Source organism: Puntigrus tetrazona, chromosome 19 (genome assembly GCF_018831695.1).
Source record: "Puntigrus tetrazona isolate hp1 chromosome 19, ASM1883169v1, whole genome shotgun sequence".
NCBI classification, from domain to species: domain Eukaryota; kingdom Metazoa; phylum Chordata; class Actinopteri; order Cypriniformes; family Cyprinidae; genus Puntigrus; species Puntigrus tetrazona.
In genome coordinates, this window is record NC_056717.1 from 6,976,263 (window position 1) to 6,996,053 (window position 19,791).

Here is a 19,791-nt window from a genome sequence, read left to right on the forward strand (position 1 = left end):
TTCCCACACTCCGTGTTCCTGGCCCCGCTCTGACCTTTGGGTTTGAACCTCGGTCAAAAAAAAGCCGCTACGCTTTATGAACTTCTCGCTGAGCACCGTGTTTTCTGGAATGCGTGGTTTTGCTGACGTCTTGTGTCCCGAAAAGCTTTCAGAAAGTCTTTTTTTTACTGATTGGAGATCATGTGTTTGATTAGGACGTCCATAAATCAGTCTGTTTGTCACACAGTAAGAATGTGACCCGATCCAGATGTGCCTCTGTCACTAACTTTCCCTGTTCCTCTCTCTCGCTCTCCCTGAAACGCTTACTTTACTGCGGCATCTGCGACAGGGAAAACAGAATATAAACACACTTCCAAACACTGAAAATTAATTCACGTCTTCGCATAAACCTTTTTTGGCCCGGGCGGTGGTTTATTTTCTCTGAAGGTTTGCGGAGGTCGTCGCTTCGGAAGGTCCCGCGAGAGTTCCCTGGTTTTCACGCGCGCGTACGCAACAGTTTATAACGAGTTAGACGAATAACGATAACGGAACGTTAGCGCGTTTTTTAGTCAAATGCGGTGTTGTTAAATCACGTTTCGGAACTTCGGAATTCTCTTTGGTTTTAAAACAATACAGTAGAATATATAAAACGCGCTTTGGCGCGAACGAGCGCGTTATCTCGTTGTTGAGACGCCGCGGAGCTCCAGAAGTTCAGGTGCTGCTCGGCCTCTTTCTGAGCAGGCTTTTATATCGCGCTTATCGCTGACATAATCTCCATGCACACCCCAGTCTCCTCCGAGTATAACACGCACGCTGCGCGCTGGCATTTGAACAGCTGCGATCCATATTCCTCCGTCTCCATATTTCAGTCAGCTGTCGAGGTTGTGTAAGGAGAGCTTTCGCCTTCTGTTGAAACCGCGCTATGAACTCTCATAAACAATTTAATCGCGCACGACCAGTCGTTCGTTTGAATCGCGGCAAACCGTTTTCGCTTCAATGTTTAGTTTTTTTTTGCGTTTGGAAAAAAAAACTAAAAGGTCCCTCAAAAGGTCAGACGTGTGCGTCCTCTCACCTTGTTTTTAAACACGTCGCTTTGAATGAGACTTTTTAAAGAGGCTTCTGTTTATCATATTTCGCGATTTCTTTATTCTTACGCAGATATTTACAGTCAAAATAAAAACGACCGTATGAATAAAATGTGATATTTTATTATTTTTAAATAAAAAAAATAAACAGCGCCTTTTAACTTAGCCTTTAGATTGTTTTGAATTTGAATAATTTCGCGTTCTAAACATAAATTCGAAAAAGCCGCCAATAGATGTCGCCGTTGCCTAGTTACGGTTGCGCCGAAGCGGTAACTTGAAATGTTTCTACACGCTGGCAACTTCAGTCGCTGTTAATTATTTCAGCTTACGATAAACTCTAAAATGCTTTGGTAAAATCATCTTTATTGTTTCCCCGCTGTTACCAAATAACTGGTGCTGGTGTATGCATATTTTGTAAATCGTCATCTTAATACAATAGACTTTAAGCTCATTTGCTGACGTGTTCGGTCATTAAAGTTATAAAAACGTTATTCCCCATTTATTAATAGCATTTATTCCACTTATACCATTCGCACATATAATTTACTCGCCTCGCAATTAAAGAAGCAAGCATTAACCGAAGTGTCTTCACCAAGTCATGGCGCGTGAATAAATAACTCAGTTATCCAACTAAAGATAATAGATTTCAGTAACACAATTCATCTCATTTTCTTTATTACACAAAAATATATCATTTTCACAATTTCTGACAAATACTCTTATTAACTCTGTAAAAGAAATGGAGGCGGGCTACACGGAAAACTGAAACATGCCGAAATGAAATCAAAATGAAAATACAAAAAAATAGATATATATATTTATATATTGCAGGATGGGAGCGTATTGAGAAATACAAAAATTATTTTGGTCTGTCCGATGACTTGAATGCTGTTATTGTGTTGTCACATTTTAGTTTCGTTAAATAATTTAGAGGTTCTGATAAGTTCTGTGTTCACGAAATAGTCTTCAGGGCGCGTTGTGATGTTTCGTGGTGAGACCTGTGTGAGTAGAGAAACGGGGAAGAGATGAGTTAAAATGGATTTCGACAATAGACACACAAAGTTAACAGTGATCTCGAAGTAAGTGACAAGTAAGCAGGCTACTTAAATAACTTTAATCAAGCCTGGCACCAGTGTGTGGGATTAGGCTATTAACCAAAATGCGTTAAAGTTTCATTGCCATTTAAATGTAAATGAACGGGTTTCTATTTGAATGCGTTAGCTAATGATAGCTGATGGCGCTCATTAGCTAAGACAAAATGTTAAATAAAGTTGGTGTAAAATGCTCTTTTGACAAGCGTGTGAAATGAAACCGACGAGGAGAGAAAGCCGCGTCCGTGTGTGATTTACCTGTCGTGGATGACTGGGAACGGCGGTCTGGACGCGAGCGGCGGGGATTCGATTCTCTGAACGTTTTCTTGATCTAAATAAAACGAAAAGGGCAAATAAATAAAAACTTGCTCTCTGAAACAACCTCATGTGTACCCAAACAGCAGAGAGAGCAAGATGTCGCGGCGTTAGATAACGCGACGAGAGACCACGCACCGTCTCCGAAAGTGCCGAATACTGACCGTTGTGTTTGGGGCTGAACCCGTCGGATGAGTTGTCGCTGTCTAGACAGGGAGAGCCGGAGGCGGACGAGGGCTTCTTCTCGGGGTTCGTAACGGGCCCGTTTGGGAAGCTGCCGTTTTGACTCAAGAGCGAACGCACGCCCATCAGAGAGTTCGCGCTGAGGAAAGCGGCGCTCGCCCAGTTGTGTAGTTTCCCGATCTGGCACGTGTAAATCCCGTTAGTGGAGAGGAAGGCGGGATGGGTCGAGGGCGAGGCCCTGAGGCCCGCGGGCGTCGGGGAGACGCCGAGTTTCTGCGCGTTATCGGGACTCGTCGCCGTCTCCGCCAGGGACCAGATTTTGGGTTTGCTGTTCCCAGGCCTCTGACACACCGGGCCGCCCGGAGACACCTCGCCGACGCTTTTCACCGCGCTCTGTTCTTTATTACTACTCGACACAGGGCTGTCCGCGTTTTTAAGCGCCGATGGAGAGGATAATATCCGCGGCGATCCCACGCTCTCTCTTTCGCTCTGATTATCCGAGCTTTCCTTGTTCTGTTCTCCTCTGGACTCCTCGGGCTTGTCCATGTCGATGGTCTCGAGGTCGATTTCTTCCTCGTCGTCGTTTTTGTCCGCGTCGTCCTCGTTGTCGCTGTCAAAAATTCGCCCGTCTCTGTCCTCCGCGCTGCGGCCCCAGGTCACTTTATTCTCCTTCTTGAGTCTCCGGCGCGCGTTGGCGAACCAGGTGGACACCTGCGTGAGGGTCATCTTAGTGATGATGGCCAGCATGATCTTCTCGCCCTTGGTGGGATACGGGTTCTTTTTATGCTCCTGCAGCCACGCTTTCAGTGTGCTGGTGGTCTCTCTGGTGGCGCTCTTGGCCCGGGCCGGGTCACCGTACTGGTACTGGCCGTATGGGTAGAAACCGGGCGCAGCGTGGACTGCAAATCCTGGTGGATGTGCCCCGGGGTTATCCTTCAGCTCATACTGCGACCCCTGGGGATTGGAAAATTAATTATCAGTTAAAGTGTTGAAACCCTCAGAAATGGGCTGGAGACGTGTAGAATATCTCAGATTTTTATTTCCGCTTTTTGTCTTTTGAAAAAGATAATAGAGAACTGCATTTAACTACTGCAACAAACTTTTTAGCTGCGGTTAACTTAATTAAAAAAAAGCAAACAAAAAAAAAACATTAAGAACAGCAATTGAAATATAACACGTGGTAAGTAAGTATTTAGCGATAGTGCTCAAATATGCAAAAAGTTTATAATTTGGTTACAAATAAAAAGCAAAATTAACAGCCCGTTTTAGAAAAAGCAATAATGATTCGTAAGTTTTGTATCACTTTTGTATGAGTGAAAATGACATTATAATTTCCTGTTTTTAAAAACAATGAAAAATGTTTTTTTCTAATAAACCCCAAAACTGAATTCAGTGACTTAATGCGCTTGATAAATATAAGTAATTCAAAACGCGGCTAATTGACATATATCGCGATTCAGCCGTGACAGATTCGTCTTTAATGCTTTATTCGTCACTTCAAAACGTTAATGACCGACATCCCGCGAGAAAGAAAGCAACAGAGAAACGGTCTAAAAAGTGTCTTACCATCTGAGAGAGCAGGGCCAGCTCGGCGCTGTTGTAAGGCAGGAAGGCGCTGTAGTTTTGCACGGTCCACGGATTCGCGTACATGCCGAGCATCGGCGTGATCGCCGCCGCCGCGCTCGCGGGGTTTGCGCCGCTCTCCGAGCCTCCCTCGCGCGGGGAGGACGGCATGGCAGCCGCGCGCTCCGCTCCGTACACCTCCTGGGAGGCGCTGAGGAACTGCGGGTAACCCAGCTGGGGGAACGACATGTCCAACTCCCGAGGAACTCTGACGGAGATTTACAAGAGAGAAGAGCAATCCACTTTCGATCACAGCGATAACTCTCGCCTGGTGCAGAAGCGCGGTCTCGTCAGGAGGAACGTCTGCTGATGCGTCTACCCTCTGGACCTCTCACAATTTGAAGTTGACGGCTTGATTGGCATGCTACTTAAGCGCGAGGCCCCTCCTATCCGAGGCCACGCGATAAGTAGGCTGCGGTGTGTATTACTGCGTGGCGGCGTAAACGGAGCGCGTGAAAGTGTGCAATATGACAACAAACGCCGAACACTAAATAGACATTAAAACTATATCAAAACGCTATGTTGCTTCAGGCCACGCGTAAGACATTTTGACATTCTGAACTAACTTTAAGATTAAAACGACGCGTTTTTGTTGGTTTAAACGTAATAAATAATGCAAAAGTGTTGCGGGTAAAGTTAAGGAATCGCAGGAATGCGGAGGCATTTTAAAAGGCGACGCACGCATTTTTACTGTAAACTATATCGCCTATGCGGATTTATAGAAGTAGAAATAACTCGTGGACAGCCTATTGCTGACATTGTTTTTTTTAAATATAAAAAACACGTATAAATCTTAAGAGATACTCCCAGAGCTACAGTTAAATATTTACCATTTCAAACATGTTTCAATATCTTTAGCTTACTGAAATTAAAATGAATGGCAAATTAGAATTTACAGTCATCAGACACGCAATGCGAGTGATGCCCAAATAGCCAATTGACCGATTGTTTTTGTAATATATATATATATTTTTTTTATATTTGTGTAACAATGAAAGCGAAAAATATAAGTATTACAAAAAATACGAAAAGTTCCATTAGTTATTATTTCGTCCTAATAGACTGGACCAGTTAAGTGGGCCGAATCCATTTTTCATTTAGAAAGAAGGGAAAAGAAAAGAAGAATGTCAGTTGTTTTGTACTAAGAGTGTTGATAAAATTGTAAAACTGTCCATTCACGATTAAATGCATTCTTCGGTCCGTATTTCACGTCTCGCTAAGCGTCTTCTTCCACGGGGACGTGCGGCTCTGGGCTTGGGTCGTTTGGACCGGTAAAGAAGGCGGCAATGAAGGCGCGTAATAGTGATTTGATGGAGCGGAGAGAATCATCATCATCTCGCCCTCCCTCTCAAAGCGCGCGCGCGCGCACACACACACACACACACACGCGGGCGTTCACGCGGCGTGCCAGAGAGGGTCTCGGTAATGTCCAACAGGGAAACAAACGATCCCGTTTATGGTAATTTGCACATTAGCATCACACAGGTTGTCCCGTGATAAGGTGACAGGTTAATGAAATGCTCCATTCAGAGGAGCCATTTGATCCCTCTGAGAGGTTGTGATAAGGAGCCAACCAGAGAAGCCTGCAATTAAAATCACAGCCTATCTCTCCATCCCAGTATATTTTCTCTCTCCTCCTCTCATCCACCGCTGGTAATGAGGGCTAACACCCCTGTCTGCGCTAATCCTCCCCCTGGGTGCACCTTGCTATCAGATGTTAGCTTTGTAATTATTTATCCAAAAAAGTCATAATTTCATTCTCGAGTAGCAAATGAGTTTGGCGAGCTGGTTAGTCGATTCTCTTCGTGTCCTGTGAAGCGGAGAGTGGGATTTAATGATTTAATTACAGCAGTTAGTCCTCCATTTGGCAGCAAGGAGTTTTACGTTTTTAAAACGGCAATGGAGTCACCTGTCAGTGGCGTTAAAGACACCCAAACACGTTTCCACCAGCTAATATTTAGACTATCGGTCTGTCAGAAAGGGCGGGCTTCTACGTTTGTTTACAACCTTTATTTTCAGCAGTAGGCTAACCTTTTACGACACTGCAAAAGATGCGGTGCACTTTCTTCACTCTTGATTTATACGCGCACATTAAGACCATACGGCTACTGTCGTTTTAAAAGATGTTATTCTAATGGTTATTATTATACAAATCTGACTGCTTTTAAGGCTTCATTCACTTTGCAAATGTTAGAAATGGAAGCCTTTTTTTCATGTTGTCATCTCTATCCGTTACACTTGCACATGCTACCTAGGTTGAAGTATATGGAAATAAATCAAAGCGTCTTGAATAGTTTTATCATCTCACCCAGAACAGTTTTCAGTTCTTCAAATTAATTTTTTTGGTTCATTTGGGATTACAATGTTCTGTGGTACTGTATTAAATGATTATTTGCCTACATTTATTTGTATTTACATTGCATTTTAGATTTTTTTTTATGCACATTTATTTACCATTTTATGTATTGTGTGTAAAAAAAAAGACATTATTTTGGTAAAAGTCAAGCATTTCTGGGTTCAAATATTAAAAAAAACTTTCCAAATGCCTTAATAAAAAACCCTTTTCAGTAGCAAATGGCAAATGTCTGTGATGCATTCAGCAGAGGTCTAGTAGGACTGGCATAACATCAGGGTCCTGTTTTACACTGTAACTGAGTATAAAAAAAGTGTTTGTACTTATTGTGTTTGTTTTGTTACTCAGGTACCGTATTTCATTCTTCTTTTCTTCATTTACAGCTCCAGTCTTTAATGGAAAGCTGGTCTCCGTTTACAGCCCATGAAGAATATCAAAATGACTCCTCATGTAGATGTCTACAGGTATGAATTTCATAAATGCCAGAGAAGGAGAGATATAAATTTTAGGCGGTGAATCAAAACATCTAAACTGAATGCTGGGATGCTTTAAAAAGAAAATGGCTACAGCTTGATTTGTTTTTTTGCTGACACTGAATTAAAGCATGGTGATTTTATTAGCATTATTATTATTATTATTTTTCCTGTGAGCAGCCTAAAATGAAACATTTCCGAAAACGTACCCCTAGGCCAAAGCATCCTCTGCAGTGAATGGGTGCCGTCAGAAGGAGACTCCAAACAGCCGATAAAAACACCACAATAATCCACAAGTGGCTAACCCACATCACTCCGCTCTATCAGTCGATGTCTTGTGAAGTGAGAAGATGCATTTTTTTGTAAGAAAAACAACAAAGGCCTTTTCAGACCTTCAGAACATGGCTTTCAACTAACCACAATGCATGCTTTCAGCAGCGACCTGTTCGTCTCGTGTGAATCAGGGGAGAAATATGCACCGATCGAGCGCTGTTTACAAGCAGAAAATAGTCCAAAGCAGAACAAACGCAAACAAATACGTCAGTGGCTTATGGATCATTTGGGCCGGAAACCAGGTTTGAAGTTCAAACAACGTAATGATGGATTTCTTACAAACACGCAGCTTTTTTTACTTCACAAGAGTGATGGACTGGAGTGGTGTGGAGTACCTGTGGATTACTGCGATGTTTTTATCAGCCGTTTTGACCCTCATTCTGACGGCACCCATTCACTGCAGCAGAGCAGGAGATACTTTTCTATAAACAGACTCATCTACATCTTAGATGGCCTGAAAATGAGTACATGTTGGTTTATGGGTGAACTATCGCTTTAAGCTTCTTTTTTTTAATCTTATTGCAAAATGCGTGAGAGTGAAACTCGACTTCCTGTGCCACTGCCTTCGGCTGTAAGCGTTGAAACAGCACGGTTTAAATATGAAGGGCCTGACCCTGATTGTCATCTTTCACTCCATCTCCATCTGCCTCTGTATCTGATTTGATGACACGGGGGACCGGGGCTCATTTTGCAGTCCATTAACAGAGGGCAGGACTCCAGTTCCCATGGGTCCTGGAGATCCCCCTCCCTCACCCGAATACCCTCATCTGGTGAATCTCCTCACCTCTCTAACCTCCCCCCTCAGTCGCTGACCTTTCTAACACTGTTGGCTAAACATTGCCTCCCTCTGTAATGAGCCATTAAACTGAATGCATTAATGGGCATTTAGGTTGTGAGTGTGTGTGTGTGTGTCTGCGCTGTGAATCTCACTGCAAGGGATTTCACTGCAATAGATCAAGGGATTTGTTTTCATTGCATATAAGACAAATGCCATTATATCTGTTGTCCTTGGGTTGTTAATGCGCTTCATTGTGTTCATAATATATCCAGGCCTTTTTGAATCCCTCAAGAAAGAAAAAAGGTAATCCTAATGAAGAGGAGATTAATTACCCCCATTTGTGTGATCGTGTGTGTCAGACTTTGGCGTAAGAATTAAGTGTGTGTGTGTGTGTGTGTGTCGCCCCTTTAGTTGACAGTACGGGAGGAAGCGTGTGCCAACATTTCCTTTCCTCCCGGATGTCCTCTAACAGTACTGCTCTCACTGACCATGTGTTGTCTTGCTCTTTACACACACACACACACACACACACACACACACACACACACAGAGGGAGAGAGAGAGAGAGATGACAAATATTTGTCACAGATCTCAGGAATTAGCGATCTTAGTGCCATTTATTTACCTTAATCTTAATCTAGCTCTGGTTAACAGCTAGACTGAATGTAACTAATATATATGTCAGCTTGACAAATCTGCTCAAGCAACAAAATCTGTAGATTTAGACAGGATTATTTAGTGACGAACGCAAATCCACTAACTCTTGTTTATGGGAGAATTAATTTAAACCAAAGCAGGGCATTTCAAATTGCAACTTAAATGTAAATAGTAGCAAAACCCAGCCAATGAAATAGCTAGAAAAATGTTGACAACCTATTAGAACACAGACGTTCCAATTCCACCAATTCAAACAAAACTAAAAAATCAATAGAAAACAAGTGATCTGGAAAATAACTGATGAATCATGTTAAAACAATTACAAATGTATATATAAAGATTAATATATATATATATATATATATATATATATATATATATATATATATATATATATATATATATATATGTGTGTGTATGTATATACACTATACACTAATCTGCAATTGTTAAAAGCTGATTTAACTCATAAAAGTCATTTCAGTGATATAAATCAGTGTGCTTGGTTAACTGACGCTAAATAACACTCAAAATAGAACCATTTCAAAAGATTGAGCCTTTTTAGATGTTAATCTAGTATTATAAACTTAATCTTTGCAGGATATAAATGTCTAAGATAAAACATAGAAATAAAGCTAATTAGTCTCTATTAATAATAAGATAAAGCCCCCTGGAAATCAGTATATCAAACTGCCTTTGCAGGATTTCCTGATAGCTCCGCACACATTGTCCTGCAGCAATGAGCCAATTACCCCTGGAGTGTGTATTAAGAGATGACCAGATGACTGTGCAGCGGAGCTTTTGTAAGTGACAAAGACTCAGTGATAATGAGTGTAGGATCCATTGATGAACAGCGGTTTGATGCCATCACAGCTTCATTCCCAGGACAAAAACAGGTGAAGTAAGGGGGGAGCGGAGTGAGAGATTTTAACAACTGATGACCCTTTTAGTGTGACGCTCTGATTGCGGACTCCACTGCTTTCATCGACACTACATTTAAGGTAAATGAGCTGTTGGTTGAAACGAGTGGTTCTCGGCTGATTTCGCTTCAGGACCCAGATGTTATGCTAGACGTCATGTGGCAACCAAACTGTTTATCGCACAAAAGTAACAAAATAATAAAAATAAAACATTGTAATTACATAAACACACTCAATCATTTAGCAGCTTAACACATGGAAGAAACACTGTGCTTAATGTTGTGTTAGTACCAGCCTGGTTACCAAATGACAGATGAATTTGAGAGGGTGATCGGACGTGCAGCCTTTGATGTGTATGACTAAAAAAAATGGGAGTCTTTTTAAACAGTCAATGTATTTTGTTTTCCAGTCTGCACACGATCATGCTAAATGTTTTGCATTGGCTGCATTTACCTTCATTGTTGTCGTCCATCCGCTGCCTCTTCAGAACAGACCTGTGACCCTTTTTTTTTAAGGTTGTGACCACCAGTTGAGAACTAGGTCATGACAAGTATCCACAAAGAAAAAAGGGGGTTATTTGTTGTTTTGTTATGTTTTTCACGTTGGCCACACCATATGTGTTTGTTGATTACGCCATATGTATTGGATATGGTTTAACAAAAGTTTGCATATAAAAATAAACAGCTAAAATTGAACCATATATATATGTGTGTGTGTGTGTGTGTGTGTGTGTCTGCACAAATGTAGTATCTATTAAGAAATAAAAAAAAATTTCATTCCAGTTAAAATGTAAAACTTATATATAACTAAAAAAAAAAAAAAATATATATATATATATATATATATATATATATATATATATATATATATATATAATATATATATTAATATATAATATATATATATAATATATAATTTAAAATATAATATATATATTATATAATATATATATATATATATACTGTATATATATGCATTCTCATTCTAGAGAGCATATTGTCATTTTATAGTATCATTTTACATTTTACTAAATATTTATAAATATTTCCTAAATATAAGTGAAGATTTGATATTTGAATTAAGTCATTTTTGTTTTCTTTGTTCACATCCTCTCATTGCTTCATATAATTAAGGAGCCACTGATATCACAAGGACCATTTTAACAATGTCCTTACCTTTCTGGGGTTTGAATGTGGTAGTTCAGTTAATAATAATAAAAACAATAATAAATGCACATCCTGTCAGTGATTTCAAGCCCTCTACGGCAGTGAAGTCTTCATTAGTATTAGATAATGGAGACATGTTTGATTAAATTCTCTGTAAGCCATGGTCCACAGCCTGAGGGAGAATGCTTCAGCTAATACCTCCTCATTATCAATTAGCGGGTGGGTTAAAGTTTGTATGTAATCAGCTCTTAAAGAGTCAATAGGTGTCATTTAAGCGTCAGAGATCCTCTGATAACGTGAACTCATCTCAGGAAAGGTCAACCGCCCGTGATACAGTAGATCATTGTCCAGACCCGAGCGTGGCTGGGCCGGTTCAGTTTAATCGGTTCACCAATTAACCACTTCTAATCCGCGCCGTGCGCTGTTAAACTCTGCTCCATCATTTCCAACAGAGTTTCTGGACTTAACAGATGTTTTACACGATTGCTGACTACACCGGCGAACCCCTCCGCCCACTTTCGCGAGGGCAACAAAAAGCTTTCAAGCAGGCCCATCTCAGAAGGCCTGCATTTGAATCCGTTTCACAGTTTATTTATTCCTTTGTTTCAGTGCTAGTCAGTTTAATGCTTAGCATGCACTATTAGCCATTAGCATTGCTTTCAGGCTCACTAGGTTGCTGATCTTAGAAGCTTAAAGCTCTGCCCGGTGCTTTGTTGTGGTCATTGATGCTCAGAGGGGGATCTGGGGGTTAACACAATAGATGAGGGGGCAGGAGAGGTTGTTGGCTAGGTGGTGGGACGGTTAGAAAAAGATACCCTGAAGTGGAGCCTTGTTGATTTGCTCCATTCAGCGACATGCCTGGGATAACCCTACATGCAAATGCAGCTGATAGCTGTGATGTCATTGTTTTGGAAATATCATCATTCCATTTAAGCCACAAAAAAGTCGTTTTAGAACATTTAAAGAGGTAATTCACCCAATTCGAAAATGTAGTATGTTTATTGAAATCCCATTCAGTTTTAAATTCTGTTATTATCTGTTTCATTATATTCTTATTTATTTATTGTTTTTTATTTTTGGTTTAAAATATTGCACTATATATTCCTAATCCCAGCTAACAAAATAAAAGAGGATTTTTTTTATCAGCATTCCCATTAATTATAAAAATATTCTTTTCTCTTTTCTCATCTAATATATATTTGTAATTATTGGTTATGCGAGTGTTGCAGAAAACACAAAGCAAATTTTCCATTTAATGATTTTTCTTCACTGCTTTTGAGTATTTTAGTATAAAGTATAACTAATAACATAAAAAAGTTACATGATCATACAACTAAAATATTTCAGAAATATCTCATGAATATGTATGTATAATATTTTGAGAATTTTGTATGAACATTCTTTTAATTAAACATTTGTTCTTAACTTTTTGACAGCGTTTTATGTTAGATTGGATGTCATTGCAAACATAAATAACATATTGTGTGGAACACCAAAATTATATATTTTAAAGAACAACTTTTGTTTATTCAAAGACATTGGGCCCTGAAATTAGGGACTTTAACTTTTAACACACACACACACATTATATGTATAAATTATACATTGAGACATTTTAACCATAATCTTTAGTGCACCACAGAAGAAAGGCGAACAAATTTAGAAGGGTTGAAGTAAATGACGACAGAATTGATTTTCCCTTTAATTACCTGTACTCCCAGATTTGTGGGTTTATGCTAACAATAATCATCTGTTTATCACAATGAATTGGATTAATTCTATTGATTCAGTGATTTTTCTTGCCATCTGCCAAATCAACTCACCATGGAGCAGCCCAAAGGAACAGTCTGTTACATTCATTGCTAAAATCCGGTCGGTGTTGCGAGCGTGTTTTGGTTCGCCGAACCTCAGGGACCGGCTGGCTCCCCCAGGACTAAGCGCCCCTCATGGGGTGGGATAAAGAGGGTATCCTTTACAGAGCAGGCCTTCATCCACTCCCCAACCCCCACGGAGCACAGGCTACATCAATCGACACCACCGAGCCTATTGTCTGCAGCGGGATTTAATCAGGTATTAGTTACCCAAACTGCAAGAGAAAGCTTAAAGACGGTAAGCTTAAGTGATCTCCATAGTTACCTTACAGCTCATAGCCTTGAGTATTATTAGATTAAAGACGGCAAACTGCTGGAGCAATGGGACGGAGAGAAAAGCTAAATCCTATAAAAGCCCATACAGCCTTTAGCATTAAACAGGCTATACGGGGGAAACTTTTTGTTGGTAGTCAAGGTAATCGCATTGGACGTATCAGACACCTACATCTGGCATCTCATCTGATGAACCCTAAAAGTCACGGCAAGGTTACCAGAGCTCCTCCGGCCCCTAATGCAATGCCGCATACCAGGATTTCCCTCAAATACACACGGCGTCCAGGGCTGTATCAAATTAGAGGCGCGGGTAGAAAGACAAACATGTGTCAGGCAGGAGCAGATCGGGTATTTTAGGAGGAGTTTTAGTCTTTTCATCTAAGGAACGCGGCGTGCTCTTGTGTGTGTGTGTGTGTGTGTGTGTGTGTGTGAGTGGGGGCCTTTATAATATTCTCAAGAATGTCGGCATTACCTGGAGTGTGGCCCATATGTTTCTACTTCCTGTCTGAAAATATTCAAAACTTCCTGAGATGATCTCCAGCCTCAACCTGAGGAAATTTCACCCCTGGTGTAAAAATCCGTATCCCACCCATACCGAGGGTTTGTAATTACAAGAACAATATGTGATGTGTGTGTGTGTGTGTGTGTGTGTGTGTGTGTGGACACTCGGACAGAACAGAGACAATGTTGTCGTGAGATTTGGCGAGGGTTCGAGATGAGGGCTCCTCCAAAGGGAGGCGATGATCACGGTACAGACGCCAGACTGTCATTAAGTACTCAGAGGCCTAATTATAGATTTAAACGTGGCTTAAGTTAAAAGAGAATATATTATTAATTTCAGACAGTGACAACCTCATGTCCTATTACTACATATATTAATCATGGGATATCAATTATTTATGTTTAAACAGAATTCAGCTAAGTATGTGGTGTCGTTCAATGTATGCCGCCGAAGAAATATTACAAAAGCCGTGTTGATTAGTCCGGTCAGTTTAGATAAAGGGTAGTTTAGACTTAACATTTCAGCCCTCCTCTCCTCATTAGATTCTAGCAGGGAATGAAACTCTCTCGCGAACCACAAATACAGAAACCAATTAGCAAGTCTGTGATTTCTTTTCCTAGTTAATGATGCTATTAACTTTTGATAGCCCTCTTGTTGTTTGCTTTATCGCTCACTACCCTAAATAGTCCCCGTTGCTGCTCTAGTCCTTTTTTCTCGGTCTGGTGTAAGTCGCCGGGTGTTTGCGGGCTGTTTTCTGCGCCATGTGGCTTTTAACTAATCATGGCCAGAGCAGTGTCAGTAAACACACGGCGCAGCAGTGCTAGACTGAGACGGGAACCATGTACACACTTTCACCTTGCTCTTGCTATGTACGTCTGGACATACCGCAGACTTAGAGTCAACGACAAACAAGTGACGAAGGAAAATATTTATACATTTAAAATATTTATTAATTATTTTTGTTTAACTGATCATTTTATTTGAGCACATAATTATTACGTAAAATATTATTTATTATTATTTATAAATATAATTCAATTCACAAATACAATTTAATTTATTTTATTCGTTTATTTTTGGGGATACGATAATACAAGCTTTGTGAAGTCACAGACATTGATTTTTAATTTTTTTTTTATTATGAGATCAGAGCACTACCACCCACCAGGGTTCTCCAAAAGTTATTTTTCAAAATGTTAGCAGAAAACATACATCATTTATCGTAGAACCTCTTTTACTGATACGTTTTTTTTTTTATATTATTACTTGTTGTTTCACAGTGTTCAGAGAACATTTAAAAGAAACATCGCCGACGTTTGCGCAATAATACTGTAGAATGTTACCTTAACATTTTTCAAAGCTAAAATATTTAAACAACTGGATGTTTTGAATGTTCAGAGAACTTATTTGGAACTTTAGCGTCACCTTTCGGTCAAGCCATCGGGTCGTATTAATTGGATTAATAGATCTGGCCTTCTCCAGATGTCACTTTTAACACATTTTTGTTAATACACTATGTAAACACACACACACACACACACACAGACTCACTCAAGAGTCAGATTAACTTGTGAAAGGGCGGTGTAATGAAGCTCAATTAAGGAGGTCTGTGTTAACTGTTGTTTTAGCAAATATTTGAACAATGGCAACACCTCTGTGATGCAAACAGAGAACCAGAACTTTGTTTTCTCACTCGACCGACATGGGTCACCCGAAAAAAAAGCTTGTACGAAATCAGTGCTCATCTTGAAACAATAACAAATGCATAGGGTCCACCGTCCAAGAAAGTCTGTACTGAATGACAGAGTCAAATTTGGGATGAAACGTGTCTGAGAAATGGAGCAGAAGTGCAAATGTTAAAGGAAAGAGCTGCTCTTTTGCTCAATATACTCCAAAAAAAAAAAAAAAAAAAAAAAGAAAAAAAGATGTGTAGGGCAGTTTCAGCTCTGGTTCATTGTGATGCTGTTCTCTTGAATAATGACAGCTCTATTTGTATTCCTCTCTCTCTCTCCTTACACACATATAAAAATCGGGATAATTACTTAAGTCATGACAGATTGTCTCAGCGTAGGTCACTTTAAGGGGCACCGCTTTCCCTCTCTCCTTTCTCTGCCCAGCCCTGCTCTGAGTGCCTAGTAGGACAGTCTCCCTCCAGTGTTAATGATTTCCGCCCGGTTGGCTGGCAGCGTTTCTGCCAGCACAGGTTGGAATGAGGCAGCAGTGTGGGTGACGCTGCCATCTGTCCCAGTAAAGTGCCCTGTGTGGTGCCCAGCTGGTGTGGAACTGCTAACGAAGGAGGGAGTCTCATCTCGCTCTTTCTCTCTGTCTTTTTCTTTTACTCACTCGATCTAATTTAAGAAACTGTAGACCAAGTCAAGTGAGCGAGACCTCAGTCTAATTCTAGCTTAAGAAATGGACACAAATAATAACGGGAGGTTCAATGTAATCAATGTTTATATTATTACACACACATATTTTTATGTATTAATATATATATATATATATATATATATATATATATATATATATATATATATATATATATATATATATATATATATATATATATATATATAATATTAGTAGTGCTGTCAAATGATTAATCTCGGTTAATTGCATCCAAACTAAAAGTTTTTGTTGTTTTTAAAATATATGTGTATACTGTAAATATCATGAATTTATAAATACACACACATGCTCTATATATTTTTGTTCAATTACGTTGATATATTAGATATATTAATATATGATATAATTTACACGAACATAAACAAGCAAATACATGTTAATATTTTAACAGCTTGTGCTGTATATGTGTTTGTCTTTATTTATATATATATACATAATAATATACACAGTATGCACACATATATTATGTAAACAAAACCTTTACTTTGAATGTGATTAATCATTTGACAGCACTAATGTGTGTGTATATATATATATATATATATATTGTAAATACTGTGAAATATATTTCTAATATAATGAAAGTATCTCTGTTATTTTATATATTACTATATATTGTTTTTATATTTTAATTTCCTATATAATATTATACTTAATATATAGATTTATTTTTGTGCCTTTTTTTTATTTTTTTACCTGCACTAATGCCATACCCTCATCCTGCTGTCTCAAATTTGACCAATCATTTTTTTTTTTGGTTTTGACAATCTATTTTTGTTCCTGTTTGTTTGTTCTCCCCCTTATTCTTATTCTTTTCCCAGTGTCTCACCACACAGGTCTCTCTCTCTCTCTCTCTCTCTCTCTGGCACCTCGTAAAACAGCTCTATCTAATTGCTGCCGTTGGCTTTTTGGCAGTGTGTAGAGAGTCTGTCTCAGAGGAATAGAGTGAGGCTGTGTTTAAACTGTGCAAACACACACATTTGTGTCAGTGAGCGGAGGGTCTACCGCATTTACTGCCCTCAGGGCTTCTAGAGGGAAGAGCTCAGCAGGTCTGTCTGAAGTTCAGCACATTATCACCTCCTCTTCTCTCCCACCGCTGTAACAGCACCTCCTAATCCACTTCATCCGCTCATGATCTAGTGCTGCAGTATGTGAGGGCAGGGCCGATATTTCAAAGTCACGTTATTCCATGTATGTTCCTTTTTGGGAGAAAAAAATTCTGTCATTTTCTAGCACTGTTAAAAACCTGCGATTTCAGAATGAAAATGAAAAATGTCTTGTAGCTTGATGTAGGTGCGCTATTGTGATTACAATCAAATCTGTTTTATGATTGGGCACTATCTAGAAACTATTTAGAACACCCTAGCAACCACTCCAAATGACCTAACAATGCCTTAGTGACCACGCAGAACACCCTAAAAACACCCTGTAACCACTCCCTAATAACTACACAGATCGCCCTTAAAAACCCTGGCAACCACTCACCACAACCTAACAACTCCAGAGTAACCACACTCAACAATAGGCTCCTATTATCACTCAAAAAATTGATTTTCATAATTTTCACATATATGAGGCCTCTACGGGCATCTCAGTTCGGAGTCTCAGTTCGGTTGATCTCAGTTTGGCAGCAATGCAACGCTGTTTAATAACCATGCGCAGAAGAACAAAAAAAGCGGCCTACACAGTGACCATGCGCTGATTCTCACACAAACTAATAATGGAGTATATTTTAAAGACTTGTGTTCTCAACTGTTTGCGAAATGGAGCTTTGTGCTTGTGTATCTTACCTCTCTCATTCGGTACACATTCAAATATGTCATAATGTTTTCATATTTGGGATACTAAACTATTATTTATCTTGTAAATTAAGGCATTGTACTTTAGTCACGTTCCAACGGTGACACAACCATCAGTTTCAAGCAACCCAGAACATTCAAAAAAACCCTCAGCAAACAATCAGAACACTCTAGGAACCAACTATGACAACCTATCAACCTCATAGCAACCATCAATTCCAAAGAAACTACCCCAAAACACCCTAAAACCCTTAGAAATCACTCCCCATAATAACCAACAAAACCATCAAACTATCAACCTCCTAGCAACCACTAGAACACAATAAAACTCTTAGCAACCATCCACAAAACCATATCAACCCCATAGAAACACCTTAGAGCAACCAACCAAAGAGTAAAAACCTTTGGCAAACACCAGGACATCCTAAAAAATCCTAGCAACCACCCAGAACACTTCAATAGCCAACCAAAACAACCAATCTATCTCCCAGCCGCCATTTTAAACACCCTAACAACCCCTGGAAATCACATAAAACACCTTAAAACCTTTAGCAACTACTCAAAATATTTTAGTAACCAGACAAAAAAAAGTACAACCTCAAGGCAACCACCAGAACATGCAAAAAATCATTAGCAACCCCTCCTAGCAACCACCAATTCCATAGAAACCACCCGGAACACCCTAGCAACCACTCAGACCTGCCTAATAACTAACCAGAACTACCTAGAAATCACATAGCAACCATCAGAACACACAAAAAACATTTAGAAACCACCAATAACACCCTAACAACCACCCAGGACACATTAAAACCCTTAGCAACCACCCAAAACACTTTAATTACAGACCAAAAGCAACCTTTTTGATACCACTTAGAACACCCTAACAACTACCTAGCAACCATTCAGAGCACCCTGTCAACAACAACAAAACATTTTTATTCAACAACAATTAAAAACATACATTCAGAACATACATTTAGAGCATTTTAGCAACTGTACAGAAATGCTCTACAGAACATCCTAGCAATATAAAGGCACAAGCAAACAACACGACATAAAAAATGTGTCTTTTTCCCCCCCGAAACTAATTAAAATATCAGAACATCGCACTGAGATATAATCCAGTCCTTTTCTAAGCAGCAAATGCACCATAGTGGCCTGTTGAATAATATGGACATCTTTTGTACATGTATAAGCCCTTCTTCATCTGTCACTGATTCTTTCTTCTGTCTCTCTTCTCACACTGATGTTGTGAATAGATCAAAGCTCTCAGACACATTGTTGACCTGTCATTTGTGTAGATCTGTCCATTTGCAGTCTATTCAGTTCATTCTCTTTGTCCAGCGGCATCACAGTCTGCATGGTGCTGTTTGTCGAGACGCTGAGCGCTCCGCAGAGAGGTCAAAGGTTTGGCCCGGCTACTGTGTCGGGGTCACCGGGAGCTTGGCTTGGGGTCAGAGGTTGCGGGGGTACAGTAGGATGGTCCGTGACTTGGCACTCCATCACAGAGCCTCAGTGTGAGAAAGCAAAAGCCTTCTTTGAGGTCGCATCCTCTCAATTTGCTTCGAACTCACCTCCCATTCAACCTGTTGCTATGAGATTCGCTGGCGAGCACAGGCGAATTCAGCCCCCCCCGGGCCATCCCGGGCTCGTCCGTATTGTCCCGGGTTGTGTAAGAGGTAATCATTAGACGCCATTAAACGGCGGGAGCGTTTAACAGCTTATTGGGTGGCTGAAAAAAGTCTCAACTGCCAAACCGGAGAAAGATGGAGACTGTTAGAGGAGGTGAAAGCAATGAAAGAAATTAAAGCAAAAATAAAAGAGTCAAACACAGGATTGCGGCGAAGACATTAACAAGCGGCTGCATATTGTCTGTGTTTCTTTTGTGCGGGAGAGAATGGGTGGAGCTCATTCAGAATGATATAGGGTGAGAAAGAGAGAGGGCCAGAGGAACAGAAGCATAGTCAATGTTAGCTTG

The 19,791-nt window shown here is 39.9% G+C and overlaps 1 protein-coding gene across 1 annotated transcript; it reads right to left on the reverse strand.

The window, feature by feature from the left end:
• Nucleotides 1-1,552: 1,552 nt before the first annotated feature.
• On the reverse strand, nucleotides 1,553-5,164 carry irx1b (iroquois homeobox 1b). Its single transcript, XM_043217245.1, has 4 exons — nucleotides 4,220-5,164; nucleotides 2,635-3,607; nucleotides 2,414-2,486; nucleotides 1,553-2,062 (listed from the first exon to the last, which is right to left on the reverse strand). Exons 1-4 carry the CDS (start codon nucleotides 4,463-4,465, stop codon nucleotides 2,017-2,019), a joined length of 1,338 nt encoding a protein of 445 aa, XP_043073180.1. The 5' UTR covers nucleotides 4,466-5,164; the 3' UTR covers nucleotides 1,553-2,016.
• Between the last annotated feature and the right edge of the window lie 14,627 nt (nucleotides 5,165-19,791).